At 37.7% G+C, this 23,012-nt stretch overlaps 1 protein-coding gene across 1 annotated transcript; it reads right to left on the minus strand.

The window, feature by feature from the left end:
- Nucleotides 1-1,827: 1,827 nt before the first annotated feature.
- On the minus strand, nucleotides 1,828-5,036 carry LOC113108545 (G-protein coupled receptor 183-A-like). Its single transcript, XM_026271733.1, has 2 exons — nucleotides 4,845-5,036; nucleotides 1,828-3,869 (listed from the first exon to the last, which is right to left on the minus strand). The coding sequence occupies exon 2, from the start codon at nucleotides 3,850-3,852 to the stop codon at nucleotides 2,737-2,739; it is 1,116 nt and encodes a 371-aa protein (XP_026127518.1). The 5' UTR covers nucleotides 3,853-3,869; nucleotides 4,845-5,036; the 3' UTR covers nucleotides 1,828-2,736.
- Between the last annotated feature and the right edge of the window lie 17,976 nt (nucleotides 5,037-23,012).

Genomic DNA, 23,012 nt, shown 5'->3' on the forward strand with positions numbered 1-23,012 from the left:
CAATTACACACAACGAATGCTAGCAAATACTGAAATTAAGTTTAAATGGTGCTAAAAATATTACAAAGTATTACAGTATACACATATTGATATTGAATCTACATCGAAATAACCCCCAAATAAAACAGTGTTTTTTACCCTGTGCATCCCCTAGTGGACAACAGAGATACTGTTGCTTTAGCAGGTACTTTTGTCTGTAAATAATTATTACCGTTCATTTCATTTACATTGACCCTAGTAATCTGTTTTTATGTTGGACTAGTGGCACAGTTGAAACAAAAAAGTCACAATTAACATGTAAACCTGATAACTTTATTCAACGTTCATTTAAACACTGTTGAAATTGATCAGTCAGAATGATTTCATTCTTTCCAATTGTAATGAAAGGTGCCCATGTAAACATATCTAGTTGTTGGTCAAAATTAAATAACATCATTTAAATTCAAATGTATCCATCTTGATCATATGTTGCTTTAAAATAGCTCCAAATTGAACATAATAAATCCAGGCAAGTCTTGCTGTGTGCTTTGGAAGCTCTTCTGGCTGATTTAAATATATGATGACATTGTCAGTGTGATTGCCAGGTTTATCATCCTGAGACACTATTAATGCTGCATAAGAAACACTAAGATAAAAGTGTGACTCTTTCCAGTAAGACAGCTCACTTAAGGGGGTTTTGGTCATGATTGTTCTTGCTCACTTATGTGCACAGTACATTATAATAGTACGTGCTTGTGCTGTACTATTTAAGGACAACTAAAATCACCAACCAATAGCATACTTCTAAAGTCAGAGACCTCAGTCAAAACAAAAAGAGTAATTCAGTGACTCATTGGTCACATCTCAGTGTTGGAATGATTAAGTATCAAAAGTGTCTGAATGACTGGAATCAGAAAATTTGAGTCACTGGTATAAACTGAAATCATCCCAACCACCATGACTTTTGGAAGTTCCTAGGATAGCAAAGTCCACTAAAGGAGGTAGAGCTTTTTTGCAATTGGCTCCCAAACTCTGGATTATCCTTCCTGATAATGTTCGGGGTTCAGTCACACTCTCTCTGTTTAAATCTAGACTAAAACACATCTGTTTCACCAACCATTCAAATAATGGATCTCATAATTTGTGACTGCAGTTGTATCTGATCAAAGGCACATTATTCTTTAGCTTGGGTTAAACAATTAATTTTACTTGGTTGGAACAGCAGATATGCTAATTATGTCTCTATTTGTTTCTCTGTTTTGCCATGGGATTTACACAAGCTCCAGTCTGGATCCAGAACACCTGAGAAGAGATGATGCTTGCTGACCCTCAGAGGACCCCAGATGATGCTAACCCCAAAACAACATACAGAACTACCAAATAATGCTGCATGTGTGATTGCTGTTAATAGCGTCGTATTAATTTTTCAGAAAGTTGCCATATGCACATACACTTAAAGTCACCACTGACTTCTAAATATTATAGAAAATTAATTTTCTGTAAAGTTGCTTTGCAATGATTTGTATCGTACAAAGCGCTATTCAAATAAACATGAATTGAATATATATATTTCAGCTATATTTAGGGCCCAAGGACAGAGGTGAGAGGACACTATTGGAGTTGCTCCATTTATTATTATTATTATTATTATTATTATTATTATTATTATTATTATTATTATTATCCAAAATAAATCACATTTTTGAGACCCTAAACATGCTCATGAAATTTTGCACACACTCCAGAAGTGGCAAAAATGGATTTAAAAAAAAATTGTTATAGCGCCATCTGCTTGCAACAGGAAGTAACATGTTTTTCTCTGTAACAAACTCCTCCTTAAAGATTTAATGACATCAACATAATTTTATTTTTCAGTCTAATCTAAATGTCTTTGTGGTGTTAAATTCTGAAGATCTCGAGTTTTATTAAAGGGTGTGTCCGTGGCAGCGTGACAAAGTTCAATGTTTCGCTATGGGAATAGAAGTTGTTCTAACTCTAACTCACTTACCACAAACTTCACAAGTTCAATAAGAGTCCAGGCCCGGACACATCTAAATGCCAATATCCCATCACAATTCCAATTCATCATAGCGCCACCTTCTGTTATCAAGAAATGACTTGTTTTACATTAACTTAAACATGCAATGTCCAATCTGTACCAAACTTCACATATTTGGTAAGAGTTCCGGTCTGAAGACATCTAATGGCCAATATTCAGATATAATCATAGGGCCACCTATTTACAACATGATATGTCATGCTTTATACTAACTTAATTATACAATGTTCAATCTGCACCAAACTTCATATGTTTAATAAAAGTACTGGTCTGAAGACATCTGCATGCCAATGTTCAGTTATAGACATAGCTCCACCAGCTGGCATCAGGAAGTTTGGCACATATAAATTACTTTGACCCATTCCTTTTATATTTGCCTCTTTAAATGCATATTGCTCACTGTTCCCAGTCTCTTTGAAGCCATCAGATGGCAGTGAGCCCGGGTACGAAAACCCTTTCATCACTGCTTGCAGCTTTAATATTATTATTATTCAAAATATCAATTAAAAAAAAATTAAGAACAAATTCACTCAAATGAACTGCAATATGTAGGACAAATGTGCAATAATCTTTAAACAGCAAAACAAAATATTAACAACCATCTGAAACAATAACTTGAACAGTGTGTAAAAAGTAATCCCAATGTAAGAAACAGTCTCATATAGACAGTGAACTGCATTTGTTGTTGTTGTTGTTTATTATTCAAAACCATTGCTGGTGCTCAACAGCACACTGCTCCTCTCTTTTTGAGTGCTTCTGGAGCTCATATGGATTTTGTCATTAGCAAACACGTCTTTGGAGGAGCCTTCAGGCGACGTCCTGACCACACTCGAGAAGGACATGCTCACGTGTTTCCTGAGCAGTTTGAGTACCTTCTTCTTGTATCCCTTGCAGGCAAAGAAGTAGATAAAGGGATCCAGACACGAGTTAAGGTTCATTAAGCAGAGAGTGATGTGAAGGGAGATCTGAAAGTCATGCAGTTCTGAGCAGTCTGGCTTATACCGCAGCTTTCTGATCATGTACTGCAGAAGGTCGACGTGGTAAGGGGTGTAGCACACCACAAACACAAGAATGACAGCGCAAATCACGCCGATGGCTTTGCGACTACGACCCGACTTCTCTGTCAATTTATTAGACTTGGCCAGGAGGCGGAGCTTGGAGCACAGTGCAGAATAACACACCAGGATGGTGATCACAGGGATGCCGAAGCCAAGCACCACGGCACCGATGAGCATGACAGGCAGGTTGTCAATCTTCTCAAAGTTGGGATATTCCATACACGTTATGTGACCACTTTTTTCCACGTTCGTCATGGGCATCGACAACAAAGGCAGGGTCTGCATCAATACGAGGACCCATACGGCAACACAGATGTACCGCACCTTCTGAACCCTTCGGAATCGGGAGAAGCGCAGCGGCAGCACCACTGCAATAAAACGGTCCACGCTCAAACAAGTCATGAAGTTGACACCGGCGTACATGTTGATGTAGAACAGCAGCGCCACGGCTTTGCACAAACCCTCCCCCATTGGCCAGTGGAACCCCTTGGCATAGTAAACCGTACGCAAGGGCAGAGCAAGCAAAAACAAGATGTCCGACACCACCAGGTTGGCAGAATACAGAGTTGTGGAGTTGAGTTTTTTTAAATTAGGCCAGATGACATGCAATGCCAACACATTGCCCAATAGACCCACAATGCAAATCAGAGAATACACTGTAGGCAGGAAATACTGTGCCCAGTCACGATGGTCATACAGGTTGGTACAGGTGTCTGAGTCATTGTGGGTGGTGTTTGAATCTACTTCTATCTCCATGGGGTCAGTTATGAAATCTGCAAAAGGGAACACAGATACATTACTACAGAACTGAAAAAAAAAATCAATCCATGCTTGAATCAGGTTACACATTGTTGTTTCACTAAGGAAGTGTAAGCAGTTAGTGTCTTTTTTTGTAACGGCCATACAAATGCAGGCAAAGGAAATGCCATTACCCACCTGTGGTTTCAAAGCACCTACCCCCATACTCACTGCTCACTATAACAACATTTTTCTGAATGTGTCAAATTATTTTTACATGCTGTGATACCGCTGTAAATGGCAAAGGAAGTTTTAATCAATCATCAGTGCAGATGTGAAGACAGGAAGTCCAGATAAGCACTGCACTCCATTGGAGCAGCGAAAGGTGTTTCCTGTCAGTCCTACAACTGCCCAAATTCTGCACCCTCACAAAGACCTTGACTTCTAGAAAACCACTTCTGAGTAGAACACAGTTTTCTGTGATTAGGTAACAATGACTGTGCAATGGTTAGTATACTTCTGCAAAGCTTATGTCCACTTTTTCGGATTTAAAAGAGATTGAGAAGAAACCACATATTTTCTATATGCTGTTTTAGCATTTTGCAATCATTCACAATTGCTTCACTGTAGAATAGAAACCATGCAATGCATAGATTTGTGGTATGTTAATGAATCATCCATCTGCCAGCATGCTCATGCTCTATCACATGCTCTGAAGCAATGCAGCAAACTAGAATGGATATTTCCTATCACCCTTCTATCCATTTAAATACATTATTATTATAAAAATTAATACATTCATAATTAATATAAAAATTCAGCTTGAACATTATTTCACATATGCTAACTGAAGGAAGAACTGATCAAAACAGCTTAAAAATATACAAAATCTGCAAATTTCTACTGATCTGTTTCCAAGAGTATTGATGATTAAGTACTTTTTGTTTGATCCAGCAAAAGAGTTTCAATTAGTCCTTCACAAACATTATTATTAAAACATATGTACTTACCAACTTCTTGTGCCCCAGTTTTTGTGTCTGTGTTGTGTCAATTGGTCTGATCATTGCAGTGTGAAAAGTGGCACCTCCTGGTCTTGGTATTGACCACGTTTTCTTACACACCCGACTGAGCAATGAAATGCTCCACTCTGTTTTTGTAACCATACCGACGACATAATTTCCTGTATTTCTGAGCAAGATCTGCCCTTTTTTTTCCTCAGTGGTTCTCTTCTGAGTGAGCACCTTTCACTGTCACATGTAAATTGCCTTCCTACACGTGTCCTCTGTGTTCAGCTGTGGTTTCAGAAGGACGAAACGCAAAAAGATTTTATAACCCCTGTTAAGGTTTACTTTAATAATTACATTTAGACACTGAATTTGTGAGTAGAGAAAAAAGGATATTTATTTATTTTAAACATATATTCATGTATTAATTAGTGGGGAAGAATCCAGCTTCCTTTATTATATCGTTTTAATTGTGAATTAGTATGGAAGAATTTAAGGGAAACTTTTTTTTAAGTTTTGATGAAATGTGTTATTTTGATTCTTTATCATGCGGTTTGCAGCATTGTTGGGTGTGACAGAAGTTGTGAAAAGGCCCAGTTCTTCGTTCTATTGATAGAATTAGAAAATTACATCTGCAAGCTTTTGAAAGACTTCCTGTTAAGTTTGAAACATCCTATTTGCACCTGTAGGCAACTACTCAAACAAGGTTTCGATTAATTCAAGAACACAAATGCGTGCTTTATAGCTTTACGTAACTACTGTAATTAAAGTTGAGAATACAAGCCGCATGGCATGATTTATTTCTTCACAATTTCTATTATATAAAGGTTGTATATTCTCAGTAATACATATAAAGTTGAAGTTTTTCATGTTGTTTACAATATTTTCTAAGCTTTTCTACTTTTACTAAGCAGAAAATTAAAAGGTAATTTCCGGCTGCTCTCTGTCCCCACAGATACTATTCTATTGACTTGATAAAGATTTCCAGTGCTATTTAAATGTGTGCTATCAATATTTGTAATCTTATTTCCATATATGCGAACACTCTATTGCATGAAAAGCAATGACTAATTAATTCCTGTGAAGTGACCTATTACCTAAATCTGAAGCACCCTTTTTTTTCATGTGGTGTGACAATGTTCAGAACTTTTCCAGAATAACTGAGTTCTCCAATGCGGGGAGTCCCATTTTTTATGTTTGTGTGTGACTGCATAAGGCTAAATGTCAGTGCACATTTATGCACAAGGGCATGAAAGTCTCTGAAACAAATATGTGCTTTGTAAAAAAAAAATCACTGTTCTAACTTTGGTGATTTATTTTATTAAATTTTTAAGGATATTTTCTGACACATTAAATGATGACTTCAGTTTCTGCTATCTACAGATTGACCTCTGTTCAACTCTGGTATACACACCTGCTGCTTCTGCACACACGAGAAAAACACATTTTTCAAATGTGTAAGCAATAATTTCTCACATCTAGGGTATGGCATACATAGCTGCTAACTATTTCCCGGTGGTGTTTTTCGTGCACTTTAGGGTGGTTTTCACACCTGCTGTGGCCTCAGGAACCCTCTGTTTAAACTCTTCAGCTTACAGAATGTCACTGGATTCTTGTTTTTATTTATACTGATAAATTTACATAAAATTATATTTGGTTATTCTAGCTTTCTGGAAGGTTGTTAAACACATCAAGGGATGATCCATGAGCATTACACTTTACTGCACATTACCATTGGAAGATTGTATTTGTCAAAAATGTGCTGTAAAGCTACTTTGGTCAGAGCACTCTACCTACTGTACGTCACGTAGGGTTTCATGAGTCTGTCTGTGTCTGAATGAATGAACTGGATGACTTGAGTCAAAGACATGGAAAAACGGACTAAATGTGTCTCCTTGGCTTCTAAATTAAGAGCTGGTACTTTTAAAATAATACAGCAAGAGATTTGTTACTATTAGTTTCATATAAAACAAAATGTCAAATCAAATATTTTATAATCGATTTCTCGCTGCAATTTTGTCCCAACAATATCATTTGGGCCACAAACACCACAGAGACTGGAAGAATGCTAGCTGAAATTGTTTCATTTCTTAAGCACACTAGACAGAAGTTTCAGTTTTGACTCATAGCAAAAGAGAGCTCAGTTGTTTTGAGTGTCAGCAAAGCACTTAAAAGTTTTAACCAGACTTACCATCACAGAATCTTTCATTTGAAAAGACCTTCACCTTACCTCACTGTGATCTTTTAACAAGATAATACAGACGACGATGATTCCTTTCTTGTAATTCAGTACAGGTTGTAATCAAATGTGACACAAATTGTCTACTTTCAGCATATCTGAGTTAAATGTTAACTGGGCTGATTGGCAGCTAAGTCTGACTTTTTACTTGTTGGTAAGTAAAAGTGTGAAGTAGACGTTAGGAGTGACAAGGACCTGTGAATTAATGTTGTTAAAAAGAGGAAATCTATATTTAAATCTATCTACTCCTTATTAGCACTGTATTGGACTTCAGAACTGTCTCGGCTCTTCATAGCATAGATTCAACAGAGTACTGGAAACAGAGACTTTGGTCCATATTAACATGATAGCATAGCACAGCATGTTTGCTGCAGAATTATTGGCTGTGCATCGCTATTGTAACTCTCCACCAAATGCTAAAGGTGCTCTACTGGATTGAGATCTGGTGACTATGGAGGCTATTTGAGTATATGTAGTGAACTCTAGGCCAATGGCATGCTCAAGAAAACAGTTTGAGATGAGTTTTGTAAAATGGTTCATTATCCTGCTGGAATAGCCATCACAAGATGCACACTGCGGTCATAAAGGGATGGGCATGATCAACAACAATACTTAGGTACGCTGTGGCATTTAAACGATGTTCAATTGGTGCAAAGGCACCCAAATTGTGCCAAGAAAATATCCCTGACACCATTACACCACCACCAGCAGCCTGAACCGTTGATACAAGGCAGGATAGTTCCTTATTTTCATGATGCTTTCGCCAAATTCTGACCCTACCATCTGAATTTTGCAGCAGAAATCAAGACTCATCAGACCACGTAACCTTTTTTTCAATTTTCTGGTGTCCAGTTTTGGTGAGCCCTTGCTCTTCTGCTTTTATGTTTTACTGTTGCTTTTCAATCAGCTTGAGGCATTCTAGCCATTCACTTCTGACTGCTGCCATCAACTAATAATTTTCACCCACAGAGTTGCCACTAACTGAATATTTTCTCATACGCAGTAACCCTAGATGTTCTTCTGTGAAATTCCCAGTAGATCAGCAGTTTCTGAAATACTCAGACCAGCTCGTTTGACAACAACAATCATGCTACGTTCAAAGTCACTTAAATCATCTTTATTCTCCATTCTGAAAACACTTAAGTGTGAAATTAAGTCAAGCTCACCATGTATATGCCTTAATGTACTGAGTTGCTGCCAACAGTGCCAAGTGATTGGCTGAATAGACATTTCCATTGGCTAGCAGTTGAACAGGCAAACCAATAAAGTTGCTGGTGAGTGTAGATGATTTGTATGCTGAATTTTTGTTTTTAATAAAAATAAAAATTTAAACTTTTTGTATAGTACAGTACGTGTTTTGAAATTCATGCTCCATAAACTTGGTTCAAGAGACAGAGTGGCGCATAAATGTTGAGATGTTCGCAGTGGATGACGCTTTAGAATGCTGTCTTCTGCTGACATAGTGAGCAAAAAGGAATTTGCGGGGGTTGTTTTCACACCTTTTTATCTGGTTTCTTTGAACTGTAAAATGTTGACAACTCTGAATGTTTTAGTACTTGCAAAACATTTTTAGTGACTTCAACTTCTTATTTGGGGAAAATCTCCCTAAATCAGAAAAATGTATCACTATAAATAAATAATCACTTGTAAATATCATTGAACTAACATAAAAAGCAAAATATAAAATATAACATAAAAAGTCCTTATTATGAGTGGGAATCCCTGGATTTTCTCTGAGCCCAAAGTTACTGAGTTATAGCCATGTCAGTGAAAAAAAAAAACAAAAAAAAACATTAACCATGGTGGATACAATGGATGCAGCATTTATGAAATTACTTCTTTTTATTTGATATTTCTTTCTTTTTTTATTGACAATAACATGAAAGCATTTAAATGGTAAATGGTAAAATGGTGAATGGACTGCATTTATATAGCGCTTTCAACAGATCACATGCCCATCCAAAACGCTTTACAATTTGCCTCCATTCACCCATTCACACACTCATTCACACACCGACGGCGGTGTCAGCCATTCAAGGTGCCATCCAGCTCGTCGGGAGCAGCTGGGGTTAGGTGTCTTGCTCAAATTTAAATTTACAATGACATGTTAAGTTGCATGTATAAAATACAATTACAAAGTATTTAATGTTAGAATATAACATTTAGTTTACATCATCTTTAGAAATGTAATTAAAAACAATGCAACTGCATTTGTAAAAACTACATCGACATTTTGCTTTGACCAAAGTGATTTAAATGCACTTAAAGAGATAGTTCCTCCCAGAATGAGAATGCTGTCATTATTTACTCACCCTCAAACAGCGGCGAAGCCAGGATGTTTTCATAGTGGTGGCCAGGGAGGTGCGTCTGGGATTGCACAGAAATCTTCTTTATATCAATATAAAAATGTGTTTGATTATAATGTACTGGATTGTTTTAGTTCCTAAAACACAACAAAGCACAATCAATTTCCATTTAACTCTAAATGAGATATTTGAGAATTAGATCAAGTAATGCTGAGTAAACATGACAATTATTTTTTTATTATTATTATTCCTCACCTCCAGGTATTTTAATAAAGAGACTCATTAAAACTTTATTGCTATGTCAGCTTCTCAAAACTAAAATGACTGCTTTCCAGTATAGCATACTAATGGATGAGATGCCGATAGTGATAAAAATGTGAAAAAGGCCAGAAGTCAACAGTACACATAAATGCCAGAATATAAAATGAGTTATTTATGCATTTAAATGGCATACTTTTCACATGTTTTCTAGTATAAGTGCACTGTGCTCACATTTATCTGTGCATTAAATCATAAATAAAAAATTCATATCAGATTGTGCCTTATTTTGTGATCTCGAATTGCAGAATATATTTTAGTAGGCCCACATGGATTTGAGAGACGTTCTTTTGTGCTGCATATACATGCAGTTTGCAAGTCCATTGGTTGATAATTGTAATGACTTACAAGCTATGTATGCTCACAGGTTCTTGTGCAGGTTATTTATGATTAAGTGATATAGAGCGTGTGCCACATATTTGCATACAGTTGAAGAGTGTGTGCTTAGAGCACATTAAAATGGCTAATGGAACAGGAAAGTGTGTTTAACTGACATAAATTCTAACAACATCTCATCACACTGCAGTTCACAGTTGTTCTACTAATGTCCATTGGCTACTGTAGCTTTTTTACTTGCGCCTAATGCTGAGGCGAAGCTGAAGTGCTTGTCTGATAATTCTTCCGTTTGATGTGATCATAAAGAGATAAGGGGGTTCTGCATCTTAATAAATGCATTTCTTGTTAAGTAAAAAAAAAAGGAACTACAGTTTTGAGTTGTGGCTATGGCCACCCCTCGCTCCGCCATTGCCCTCAAATTGTTCTAAACCTGTGGGAATGTATTTATTTTTCTAAACATGAAAAAAGATATTGATCTCATGACGAAAATGTAACTGTGGGAACTTTTTTTGCAAGATGTGAAATATGTAGCGCCATGTACATTTAGTAGCATAATCAATGTGAAATATCTACTAAGTAGCACTTAAAGTGTGGGGTTTTTTTCGTAATATGATACATTTTATGTGAAGCTGGTTTTGTATGAGTCACAGCAGTTCTGACTTGAAATGACCATTAAGTGGTTCTATCCACCTTTTTCTTCCCCTAAAAATGGATGCGGCTAGGGCTGTGAATCTTTGGGTAGGCAGTGATTCGATTTGATTCATGATTCGTAGGTTTTCGATTCGATTCAAGAATGGGTGCGTTCGACTTGAAGCTCGGCTACAAACAGGGATTGGCGAGTGGAGTAACGGCTTGCAGTCGGGGGCGGAGTTGAAAACAGACATGTCAGACATCTTCAGTTCCTGTTAGTGACACTCACATGGTGTTTGCATACTTTGTCACAGATAAAGTGAATTTAATGCAGTATTTGTAAAATACATACACCAACATCGCCGTCTCAAGTCAGATAACATTTCTAACCGCCATGTGCTGCTTCAAGTCAGACTGCGATCGGTTAAGTCGAACGCACTTATTAATTTTTGGATTCGATTCACAATTAAATCTGATTCAATTTGATTACAACAATTCGATTCTGAACACTTTAAGTGCATTCACAGGATTATTTAAATAATCTCTTCTCCCAAATTCTTTAAATGCTTGAAATAAAATACCTTTTGTCCATTGTTAGATGCTGGCTTAAAGGGTTAGCAAAATTATGTCATTAATTACTTACCCTCATGTTGTTCCAAACTCGAAAGACCTCCGTTCATCTTTGGAACACATTTTACACATTTTAGATTTAGTCCAAGAGCTCTAAGGCCCTCCATTGAAGCTGTGTGTACGGTATACTGTCCATGTCCAGAAAGGTAAGAAAAACATCATCAAAGTAGTCTATGTGACATCAGAGGGTCAGTTAGAATTTTTTGAAGCATCAAAAATACAATTTGGTCCAAAAATGGCAAAAACTACGACTGTATTCAGCATTGTCTTCTCGTCCATGTCTGTAGTGAGAGAGAGTTCAAAACAAAGCAGTTTGTGATATCCGGTTCGCGAACGAATCATTCAATGTAACCGGATCTTTTTGAACCAGTTCACCAAATGAATAGTTTTTAAGGGTTTGCATCTCCAATACGCATTAATCCACAAATTACTTAAGCTGTTAACTTTTTTAATGTGGCTGACACTCCCTCTGAGTTCAAACAAACCAATATCCCAGAGTAATTCATTTACTCAAACAGTACACAGACTAAACTGCTGTGAAGAGAGAACTGAAGAAGAACTGGTGTGCACTGGAGTACCGAACCCGAGACTACCTGGAGAACGTGGTCTGAGTTCGATTGCTTCCGAACTGTTGCGTGGTCTGCGTGAATGTGCAAGCGCACTTGTTCAGGAAGTAAAGTATCCCGCGCATGCGTAACACTGTCGATATCATTAGGCTTGTTTGAGATGTGCCTTGCCTCGTCTGAAATGTATGCGAGAGTAGGCGGCTGCAGCAAGAGGAGGAGTGAACAAAGCGAAGGCAAGCCGGACAGATCTCTCTTCTTGTAGTGGATAGGCTTGTTTGAGATGAGCAAAATCTGCGCAGAACTGATCACCGGTGATCACCGTGAGATGCATGCGGATTAGAAAAGTGTCTGAGTTACGTCCGCATGTCAAAAATCTCTCGCGAGTGCAAGGCGCACGTGTCAGATTCTGCAGTCGGGCGCAGTTTGCTCTCCACCGACTGCGCTGATCAAAAGCATGATGGGAAACGACTTGCTGATGACACAGCTTAATGCTCATTGGTTTAAACAACTGTGATGTAATACTCTCTTTTAAAATGTTTGATTTTAAAACTCTAATATCATGTTTCATGTGTATATGTTATGTGTGAATATTCCCAAACTATCTGACAGTGCGATCTCTATGGGTTATGTAATTTAATTTTTATAAATAAATAAATAAATATATAAAAACACATATGTCTGTATTAAAGAAAAAAATATTGATAAACACGTCTTTGGTATGTAATTAAATGGGTGTCTTGTTCGTTTTATTTATTTTCATATAAAAGCAACAGAACTTGAATTACATCCAGTTTATTAGCAACACTGTGAACGAGCGTGAATCCTGCGATATACTAGGCTAGTCTGAGATGCGCCTTGCCTCGCCTGAAATGTATGCTAGAGTAGACGGCTACAGTGAGAGGAGGAGTGAACAAAGTGCAGGCAAGCCGGACAGATCTCTCTTCTCGTAGTGGATCTGACACCTGTGAGATCAAAGATGGCTATCGCAGGATTCATGCTCGTGCACAGTGTTGATCGGTTCTGCGCAGATTTTACTCATCTCAAACAATCAAACAAGCCTAGTGTAAAAGCAAACCAATGCTGCGGGCGGCGCCGGGCTCAGGCTCAGACCGCAGCAAACGAGCCCAGTGTAAAAGCCCTCTTAGACACTGACATTTCTGCTCCATCCATGCAATAAATACACAGCCTTCAACTGCTCAGGTAATGCCGTTGGTAAGATGCAGAGAGCCATTTAAAAACTACAGAAAAGTAAAGCTACTTCACTTTAGCAGTACTGGTCACATGTCCTAAGGAGACATCACATCAGCTGCGTCAGAGACGAACGCGCGCAATCCTGTGACAGCTATTTTTAGTTGTACAGAACCACCCATTTTGCTGCCTGATTTTGAAAATGTGTGTTTCTGATACATTCCCCTTCTGTCTAGGGGTTTTTGAAGGGAAGTTGCAAAGAAAAAAGCATAAACAACAAAAAAAATTAAATAAAATAATAATAATAAAAAGACTTCCCTCCTCTGTCCCAGACTGAAGATGACACAGACTTTACAAAATAAAAAGCACAATGAAAAAGCACATAAAAAGATAGGGAGCAATAGCTCAGGAGAGAGCAAGGCCTGAAATAACAAACAAAATCTAATTTAGGGAGCAGCGCTAACTTACCTCTAATATGCTGTTGCTTCAGTAAACCTGCAGTTTAAATTGTAGGTCAAAGTTAGGGGCAATCAGCACGGGGGCATTAAACAAGATGTATTTTGCAGTGTTGGAAACTCAAAAGGGAAGGTCAGGAGACTCTTGGGTATCTTCAGCAGGACTCTTTATTGAGAATTCTCTACATGGCTAACTAAAGCAGTAATACTTTGTCAATTATATCCATTAAAGGGGGAGGGATACATTCAGTAGAGGTGGACACAATCTAACCCATAAAATGCAAATGAAGTAAAGGAATCAGCCCAACACTGGCATTTTCCCAGCCTTGATCTCATCAGCATTACAGTGTCATTCAAATCCTTAGGTGCTAGTCCAATCAGTCTGTCAGTATCACCATAATGCCACATTATCTCACAGACAAAGGTACATCTGTTCCATGAGCTTAAAAAGTAAAGTGGTAAGGAAGAGCAGGAAACAAAAAAGGTCATTATCTCAGAAACCTGGGCTTCCTGATTTGATCTTTTTAGAAATCTGAACCTGAATCTGAACTTTTTTTTACCTCAAATCGTAAGACACAAAGTACATAACTTTTGCAGTTATATACTATTACATTGGAACCTAGATTTAACATTTTACAAATTTGTATTCCACATTTCCCCCTTTGAGAGTTTTAAGAATTCTCACAAAATACAAATTTAGACAAAGTTCATTCATGTAAACTGTGATCATTACAGGCATATACCACTTGCTGTGTGCTGATTGTCTGTAGTGACAAATGGCATGTTGGGTCTGTGTAATTCTTACGGGTAATAATCTTTTCTGGTTGGAACTGTCATTTCCCTGTGATGGGCGTGGGTCAGTTGTTGAATTAAACACTTAATACTGTGGACCCATAGATAGTACACCAGTAGGAAAAACAACAGCAGAATTTCTATTTACTTGATCCACAGCCAGGGTTTACCTAACAGGTTTCTGAACCATGAAGAATTGTCTTCAGTCATCTGGTGTAATTTTGCTGAAAGATCAAGAATGTCTTGTTGAATTTTGTTCAAGTTCTCTGTTGGATCCAGTAGCCAGGTGCAGCACTTAGGTCTGACAATGGTACATGCTCCCCCTTGCATTGCAGGAAAGTAATCCAAGGCCAGTCTGTTCTGTAAGATCATTATATTGTGTGAAGCGAGAGTGTTCATGATGTTATATCATTGGCCAGTTTCTGAACAGAATTCGATAAGCTTCTAACTTGATCAAGTGCCTGCATGACACCATAAAATGGGATTAATATTCCAAGAGTTCTTGACCACCATGTTTGTGCACAAGTGAGTTCTGGAGTGCAGCCATCTTCTGTGTTTGTGGTAGGAGGTACAGCATAGCCAAAACATGCCTGTTGGAGGGGATCCTGCACCATTGGTTCACATTAAATAGCGTCGGGAAGGATCGAGTTTGCGTAATACATACTTCCACATCCTCATTCTTTTGTTGTGTGGATGATGAAATTTCTGTCTTTAGTGACATTTAAATGCCATTTTATTTCTGAAACCACATGCAGCACTGGGAATTTCCCCCAAATCTTTAAGTATAAGGAAAGCTGTTCAACACACCAACTTTATGTCATTGGTAAGAGTAAGTCATAACAGGTGAGGTTGACATCAAACTGCAGGACCTTAAACCTGGAGTGCAACATGGTGAGGCTTGAGGAGCAGTCACGACATGACATGTGCTTTGGTTGAAAATTCCATTAGTGACAATGCCAAATGTGCAGGTATCACAGTAAGAAATTAGGTGTGCTATCTATGGGATTCCTGATCCTACCAAAGTTGGATGAGGCATGGAAACGTTCTTTCCAGCAAACAAGGTGTTTCTTGACATATTCATCAGCTGTAAGAATATGTTGTTCCTGGAGTCTATTCTTTGTGCAATGTCTATGATGATTACTAGTACGGCAATCTTGATCATGTTGATGGATGACTGAAGTTCGGTATGTGATTCTCTGCATTGTGTATTTAATATTTCTTCCATGACAGTTGGCTCAGTAGTGGGTCTAGTAGTCTTTTAGAGGTGATGGCTTCATACGCAGGTGATGAGGTTGGTCAAGTCCAGTCAAGTCAAGTCAAGTCACCTTTATTTATATAGCACTTAAAACAAAATACATTGCGTCAAAGCAACTGAACAACATTCATTAGGAAAACAGTGTGTCAATAATGCAAATGACAGTTAAAAGCAGTCCATCATTGAATTCAGTGATGTCAACTCTGTTCAATTTAAATAGTGTCTGTGCATTTTTGCAATCAAGTCAACTATATGACTGTAGATGAATTGACCCCAACTAAGCAAGCCAGAGGCAACAGCGGCGAGGAACCGAAACTCCATAGGTGACAGAATGGAGAAAAAAAAAACCTTGGGAGAAACCAGGCTCAGTTGGGGGGGTCAGTTCTCCTCTGACCAGACGAAACCAGTAGTTCAATTCCAGGCTGCAGCTAAGTCAGATTGTGCAGAAGAATCATCTGTTTCCTGTGGTCTTGTCCTGGTGGTCATCTGAGAAAAGGTCTTTACAAGGGATCTGTATCTGGGGCTCTAGTTGTCCTGGTATCTAGGTGCCGATCAACCATCTGGTCTGGATACGTACTGGATCCAGGTGACTCTAGTGACTCTCTGATCTGGTTACAGACTGGATCTGGTGGCTACGGTGACCTTGGAACAAGAGAGAAACAGACTAATATTAGCGTAGATGCCATTCTTCTAATGATGTAGCAAGTACATTGGGTGTTATGGGAAATGTTCCCGGTTCCGGTTTACCTAATTAATACAGCCTAAAAATCATTTAACGGATTTGGATATTAAAAGCATATTAGTATGTTATGTGTAAGATTATAGAGATGGGTCTTTAATCTAGATTTAAACTGCAAGAGTGTGTCTGCCTCCCGAACAATGTTAGGTAGGTTATTCCAGAGTTTAGGCGCCAAATAGGAAAAGGATCTGCCGCCCGCAGTTGATTTTGATATTCTAGGTATTATCAAATTACCTGAGTTTTGAGAACGTAGCGGACGTAGAGGATTATAATGTAAAAGAAGCTCACTCAAATACTGAGGTGCTAAACCATTCAGGGCTTTATAAGTAATAAGCAATATTTAAAAATCTATACGATGTTTGATAGGGAGCCAGTGCAGTGTTGACAGGACCGGGCTAATATGGTCATACTTCCTGGTTCTAGTAAGAACTCTTGCTGCTACACTTTGGACTAGCTGTAGTTTGTTCACTAAGGCTGGTGAACAACCACCCACGTATGGTGCGTATTGGTCTCAGGACAGCCATCAAGTGGTATCTGCACAGAGTAAGAAAGAGAACAAACGATGACAGATCACCATTTGTTGTAAAAGACTGCGAACATTAGGGTTGTATCCTCTGTTCAATTTAAGTCTGCTATTGTTGTTTCTTTTTTCCCTATATCTTAATTTCCGCGATGCCTAAAGAACAGTGAGGTAAGGATGGACAAGTGGGTGGGGGAAGGCCTATGAGGGGGATCTTCACTGCAGGATTGGCACCCGATGCCTGTTGCATTCAGTTCTTTCCTGGGCTCCTCACTGGTCTGTGTGTCCTATCCCATCCCTGTAGGTGGGGGAACAACTTTAAAGTGTGAAACATGAGTCCAGGTTTTACTTTCCTGATGAAACACAAAATCTGCTGTAATCAACATCACTTTTTGTGTCTGTGCCACTTAGTCTCTAACAGCTTGTCTCTGAATGACTTTGTCATGACCATCAATTCTCTCTCTGGCACTCTGCACTGCCTTTGTGAGGTTTTCACAGTAAGTTATCAGGGCATCTGAGGCTTCATATCATATTCATATTCATATCATATAATATCATATTCATATTCATGTGCATCAGCATTTCTAAGATAAATCACACTGGGCATGTCAACTGGGCATCCTGTAGTAATCTCATTAGGGCTCAGTCCTTTTGCTCTGTTAGGTTACGCTCTCCTACTACACAGTACTGCTGGCAGCACCTCAAACCATGGTACTCCTTTCTGATGCATTTTTCTTAGCCTGGTTTTGATAGTTCTGTTTTCTCGTTCAACTTGTCCTGATGCTTGTGGCCTATAGGGGCAGTGAAGATTCCACTTAATTTTCAACATTTTAGGCACTTCTTTTACTACCTGTCCTGTGGAGTGAGTACCTTGAGTCATTGCAATCTGGTAATCCCCATCTGGGAATGAAATCAGTGACAAAACATTTAGCAGTATGTGCAGCTGTAGCACACCCTGTTGGATAAGCTTCAAACCATCTAAAGAACTTGTCCAATTCTAACAAAACATCAGTTTTTACCTTACAAGGAGGCAAACATATGTAATCAACTTGCAGGTGATGAAATGGTCCTGGTGGAGCTGGAGTATGTGTTGTTGCTGTAGCTACTGCTGACACATCATTATTTTTATGACATGTAACACATCCCTTGACCATTTTGGTGGCTACATTTCTGAATTTTGGATTCCCCCATTGATTTAAGAACCTGTGATTCATCGTTGCTGGACCACTGTGACCCAAATTGTGTATATGTTGAGCCAAATATGGCAGCAGGGATTCGGAAGCGGCATACTTCCCCTCTTTAGTTCAGCATCCAGATGAATCCACTGTGACTCCTTTGTCTAACCATGTCCATGCTTCATATAGAGGAACGTATTTGTACAGATCAATAATTGATTCAGGAGGGAGAATTGTCTTCTATGCTGTACTACCTGAACAAACTTGTACAGTTGCAGAACAAGCCTGTTTAGAAGCTACATCAGCAAGAGCATTACCTTTAGCTTCTGTAGTGTTAGTTGTGAGATGTGCTTTCACTTTGATCACCGCTAATTTATTTGGAAGTTTCATGGAAAACATTAAATCTTTCATAAATCGTTCATGCTCCAGTTAAGGCTACTAGTTCTGTGGCATGAGCTGAAAAACTATCTGGAAGACTTCAGTCAATGCAGACATCATCATACATGAGGATAAGTGTGTTATTGGTGCACACTGTAAAACAATGTTCAGGGCTGTGAAGGATGTTAACAAATTTCCTCAACGAGAGGGGGTGACAGAAGTGACTTTTGAGAAGAAGAATTGTACTGTTGCCCAGTGGGCCAAAGTCCTCTTTTCAGATGAGAGCAAATTTTGTATTTCATTTGGAAACCAGGGTTCTAGAGTCTAGAGGAAGGGTAGAGAAGTTCATAGCCAAGTTGCTTGAAGTCCAGTGTTAAATTTCCACAGTTTGTGATGATTTTGGGTGCAATGTCATCTGCTGTTGTTGGTCCATTGTTTTTTTTGAAAACCAAAGTCACTGCACCCGTTTACCAAGAAATCAGTGACTTTGGAGCATTTCATGCTTCCTTCTGCTGACCAGCTTTTTAAAGATTCTGATTTCATTTTCCAGCAGGATTTGACATTTCAGAGAGAATCTATGGGCTATTGTCAACAGAAAAATGAGAATCAAGACACCAAAAAATGCAGATGAGCTGAAGCTTATCTCATCTCGAAATCTTCAAGCCCTTTCATTGAAAGTCATGTTTTTCCACAGAATTCATACCCAGGGATTCTGCATTCGTAAGTCCAGTTACTTTACGTGCCATCTAAGCTACCCAGCAATCTTATTACTGTACATCCAGAAAGTGAAACATATGGAGCTGTAATCACAACTGTGTAGGAAAATGATTGCAAGTGCTCTCTGTTTTTACCACCTCTGGTGTTCATTTCTGTTGAACTGCAGTTATATTATACTTATGGGTATGTGTTGCTTGTTTAACGAAAAAGTTTCCAATTAGATTCTCCCTTTGACATCTATAGTATTATTTTTTTCCTCTACTAAGGAAGTGAAAGGGGACCATCAGCTATTGTGGTCTGGAGAAGATGAAGCTCTCGACAACACACATGGGAGATTGAAGTGCAAATGAAGAAAATGTGTACAATAGTCATTATATTATATACAAATTGTTATATTATATAAAAAGTCACGTGAATTCAGAAAATTACAGTTGAACCACTTAAGAAACAGACTACTTTAGTATGATGTGTTGCTACCTATCTGGGCCTTCAACGTGAATGTTGCTTAGGCTGTCAATGGAGGGACAGAAAACTCTTGGATTTCATTTAAATATTGTCAATTGTGTTCTCAAACCTGTTCTGGAGCCCCCCCTGCCCAGCACCTTTTTTAATGTCTCTTTTATCTAACACACCTGATTCCACTCATCAGCTCGTTAGTATAGAGACTGTTAGAACTAAACTGGGTGTGCCTGATTAGGGAGACATACAAAATGTGCATGGCAGGGTATTTATTTATTTATTTATTTATTTTGAACTAACGTCATAATTATGACTTACCAACTCGTAAATACAAACTTTCCAGGAAGTCTTGAATGCACAATAAGTCTACACAAATAACACAACATTCATAATATGAATACATCATGTACACTATCTACAATTCAGGATGAACATATTTCAAGAAGTCTTAAGCAAATTGAGGTATAAACTCTTGAGCACAAAATAATTGTAGCAAAGTTTAGATTGCAAAACACCAGCAGGAAGTTATGGCTTGTGGTAAGGATGCTTTTGCTGACTTCACAGAACTGAGTGTCGGGTTAGCTGGCAAACAAAGACATGTTTATCGACGTATCCAGATACTACAGTGATACCATTTTGTGAAAACAGAGAACTTGATCTTTTGGTGTCATTCACAGATAGCCTGCAAGATAAAGTTGTTTGCTTGTGCCAGTGTTGTTAGAAATCCATTTTGAAATGTTCACATGTGTCCCCTGACTGTGTTTTAATTTCATACTTTGGAAACACAGTTCCATGAAAGTTAGGTCAAGGTGGTCATCAGTAAAGTTTTCTACGTATGGGTTGGCAGCATTGCCATTGTTTGTCATGTGGTTGTCATGGCAGGGAGATCGTATCATCCTGTCATACGCATTAAGGAAATGACCGTTTAACTGAGTGTTTCTACTATTTTTTTTTTTTTTTTGGTAGCTTCCTGCCAAACAGGCTAGTAAGTGCCATCCACATTCCCCACGAGGAGGGTTTCCCCAACTTGTGGCTTGAACTAAATTCAGAAGAGCATGGTAATCTTGCTTTTTCTGTCTTGATTTCTCATCTTGGTTTCTTCCTAGAGGAGGATATTAAATATCTAATTAGAGTTTTCTTTGGCACAGTCTGTTTTGGCATGCTCACTGGGGATTTGTTAAGTTTTGTAAAGCCATGTATTGTGAAAAGCATACTGCACTTTTGCAATTTACATAGAGTAATATATAAATAAATGAAAAGGTATTTTGCTTGCCCTTTCCCTGAACATATCGTGACAGAAGAATCAACTAATGCAAAAGTGTTGACCGTGATAATTTGGAAAGTGATATGGAACTTTTCGATTTGAAAGGACTTCCCTTGGAGCCATATAAGAGCAAATCAAGGATGAAGATGTAATGCTTATGTAACTTAATAAGATATAAATTGCAATAGCAGAAATGTAACATTTCACATATGAACATTAAAAATCAACTTTTTTCAGTTATTTTGAATAATAATAATATTTGCATTTTCTTTTGTTTAGTTTATTTGTTTGAAAAGCCCCTAATTTCCACATTAATCCAACATTATATTGGTCATAATAACTGTTACCCAAAGTTTGTTGTGTTTAGTCACAAGATGGCAGTAATGCTTCATTATTGCATTTTTAGGATTCAGCAGAATTCAGTCACGTTATACAGAAAATAGCCAGAAAATATATTTAGTGTGAACATTGATTTAAGCAGCTACATACCTGTCTGTATATGTTAGTTTTAAGTCTTGATATAATTTCATAATTTATAAATCATAAACATTGTATAGCTCTATGTGATGTAGTTATTGTCATATGTGCTTATAAAGCAAACTATAAATGTAACCAGAGACTGTTTGGCATAATGAACTAATAGGAAAACTTTTTACATTTGTGTGTGTTTGCATCATCTTTTCAGTCAAATTCTTAAATTGATTCAGTCAATTAGAATAATAAATGAAATCAGTATTGAAAAAAAATTATCTGCAGAGAAAACACAGAAGCTGCATTAGATGCATTCACACACTGTTTAATGCAGGACTTTAATATTTACCCTGCAGTTAAAAATGCACTAATACTGTGTTGATATTTTAAACATAAAATGTTGAATACTGATATTAGAATATATATATATATATATATATATATATATATATATATATATATATATATATATATATATATATATATATACATACAAATGAAAATCTACTTCAAATATGAAATTAAAACTGATAGAAAGTGAGTCATTGTGATTGAACCGAATCATCTAAATGGTTGATTCATTCAGGAAGGAAATATCATGGTTATGTTCCACTCCGTTTTTAGACATGCACTTGCAAACTTCCCTAAGCACTTCCCCTCGGGAGAATCCACTCCACCGTTCTGAAGTGCGTTCCACTTTTCCACTTCCCAAAGTGGACTAGGAAAGCTTAATGGAAAGGCCCTTGCTAGACCGCTAGACCACAATTCAACATGATTATGATGTCATCGCAGATAGCGCTTCATTTATCCTCACCCCGAAGTCTATAATCTATATTATAATAATATACAATAAACCTACTGAATAGCTGATTCTAAGTGATCAAGAGTTACGGACATTCCAATTCAGCCCATTAGCCTGATTCAGAATGGTTAGCTTATATTAATGTTTTCTAATTTGAGTGGTACAGGTAGGTTTTTGTGGGAAATTCGAGCATGGCACTGCGTCATTACATTATGTAAACATCAAGAAGTTGTCCCGGCTACTAGGCTATCGCATGCGAGGATCCTGCAGGTGGTGGGTCATTTATAGGGTGAGGGTGAGTAAATATTCAGCAAAAGGTTTCATTTGACATTCTGATCTGTAGATATGATGCCTCCTTCACGTTGTAGATATGTGCAGCTGTACCAGTAAATGATATTTAAAAATGATTCAAATCATATAAGTACAACTACTTTATAGCCATTTTAATTTGAAACATGGCAATAAATTACTTATATCCATATTATTTCGTGTAAATGTGCGAGTGTTTTGAATAATTGAATGACTGTTCATGCAAACCCCATGATTAAGTTTACAGTTCCATTCATTATGTAACCTAATTTTATATTGTTGCCACATAGCTCCAGCAGTAATAGACAGTTTCACTTCTGCATATTCAAATCCTTTTCACGCACACGTCTCAGTATAGTAAGCTGCCCTTTTGTTTTAAAGATTAATTTGATTAAAGGATGTTGCTTTTCTTATCTCCGAGTATGAATTATAAATGCATTGTTAAAATGTCCAAGAGCATCTTTTCTTGAACTTCTTCACTGCTGCATTTTGCATGTTCATATGTGTTATATATATATATAACTTTTGATACAGAAATTGTATGTGAAAAGTTTAAACCAAGCTACCACAGCTTCCTCAAAATCCTTAAGAAAGGATAGCGTTCACATGAGACAAAATTTGCGAA

Source organism: Carassius auratus, chromosome 9, assembly GCF_003368295.1.
Source record: "Carassius auratus strain Wakin chromosome 9, ASM336829v1, whole genome shotgun sequence".
Classification (NCBI taxonomy): Eukaryota; Metazoa; Chordata; class Actinopteri; order Cypriniformes; family Cyprinidae; genus Carassius; species Carassius auratus.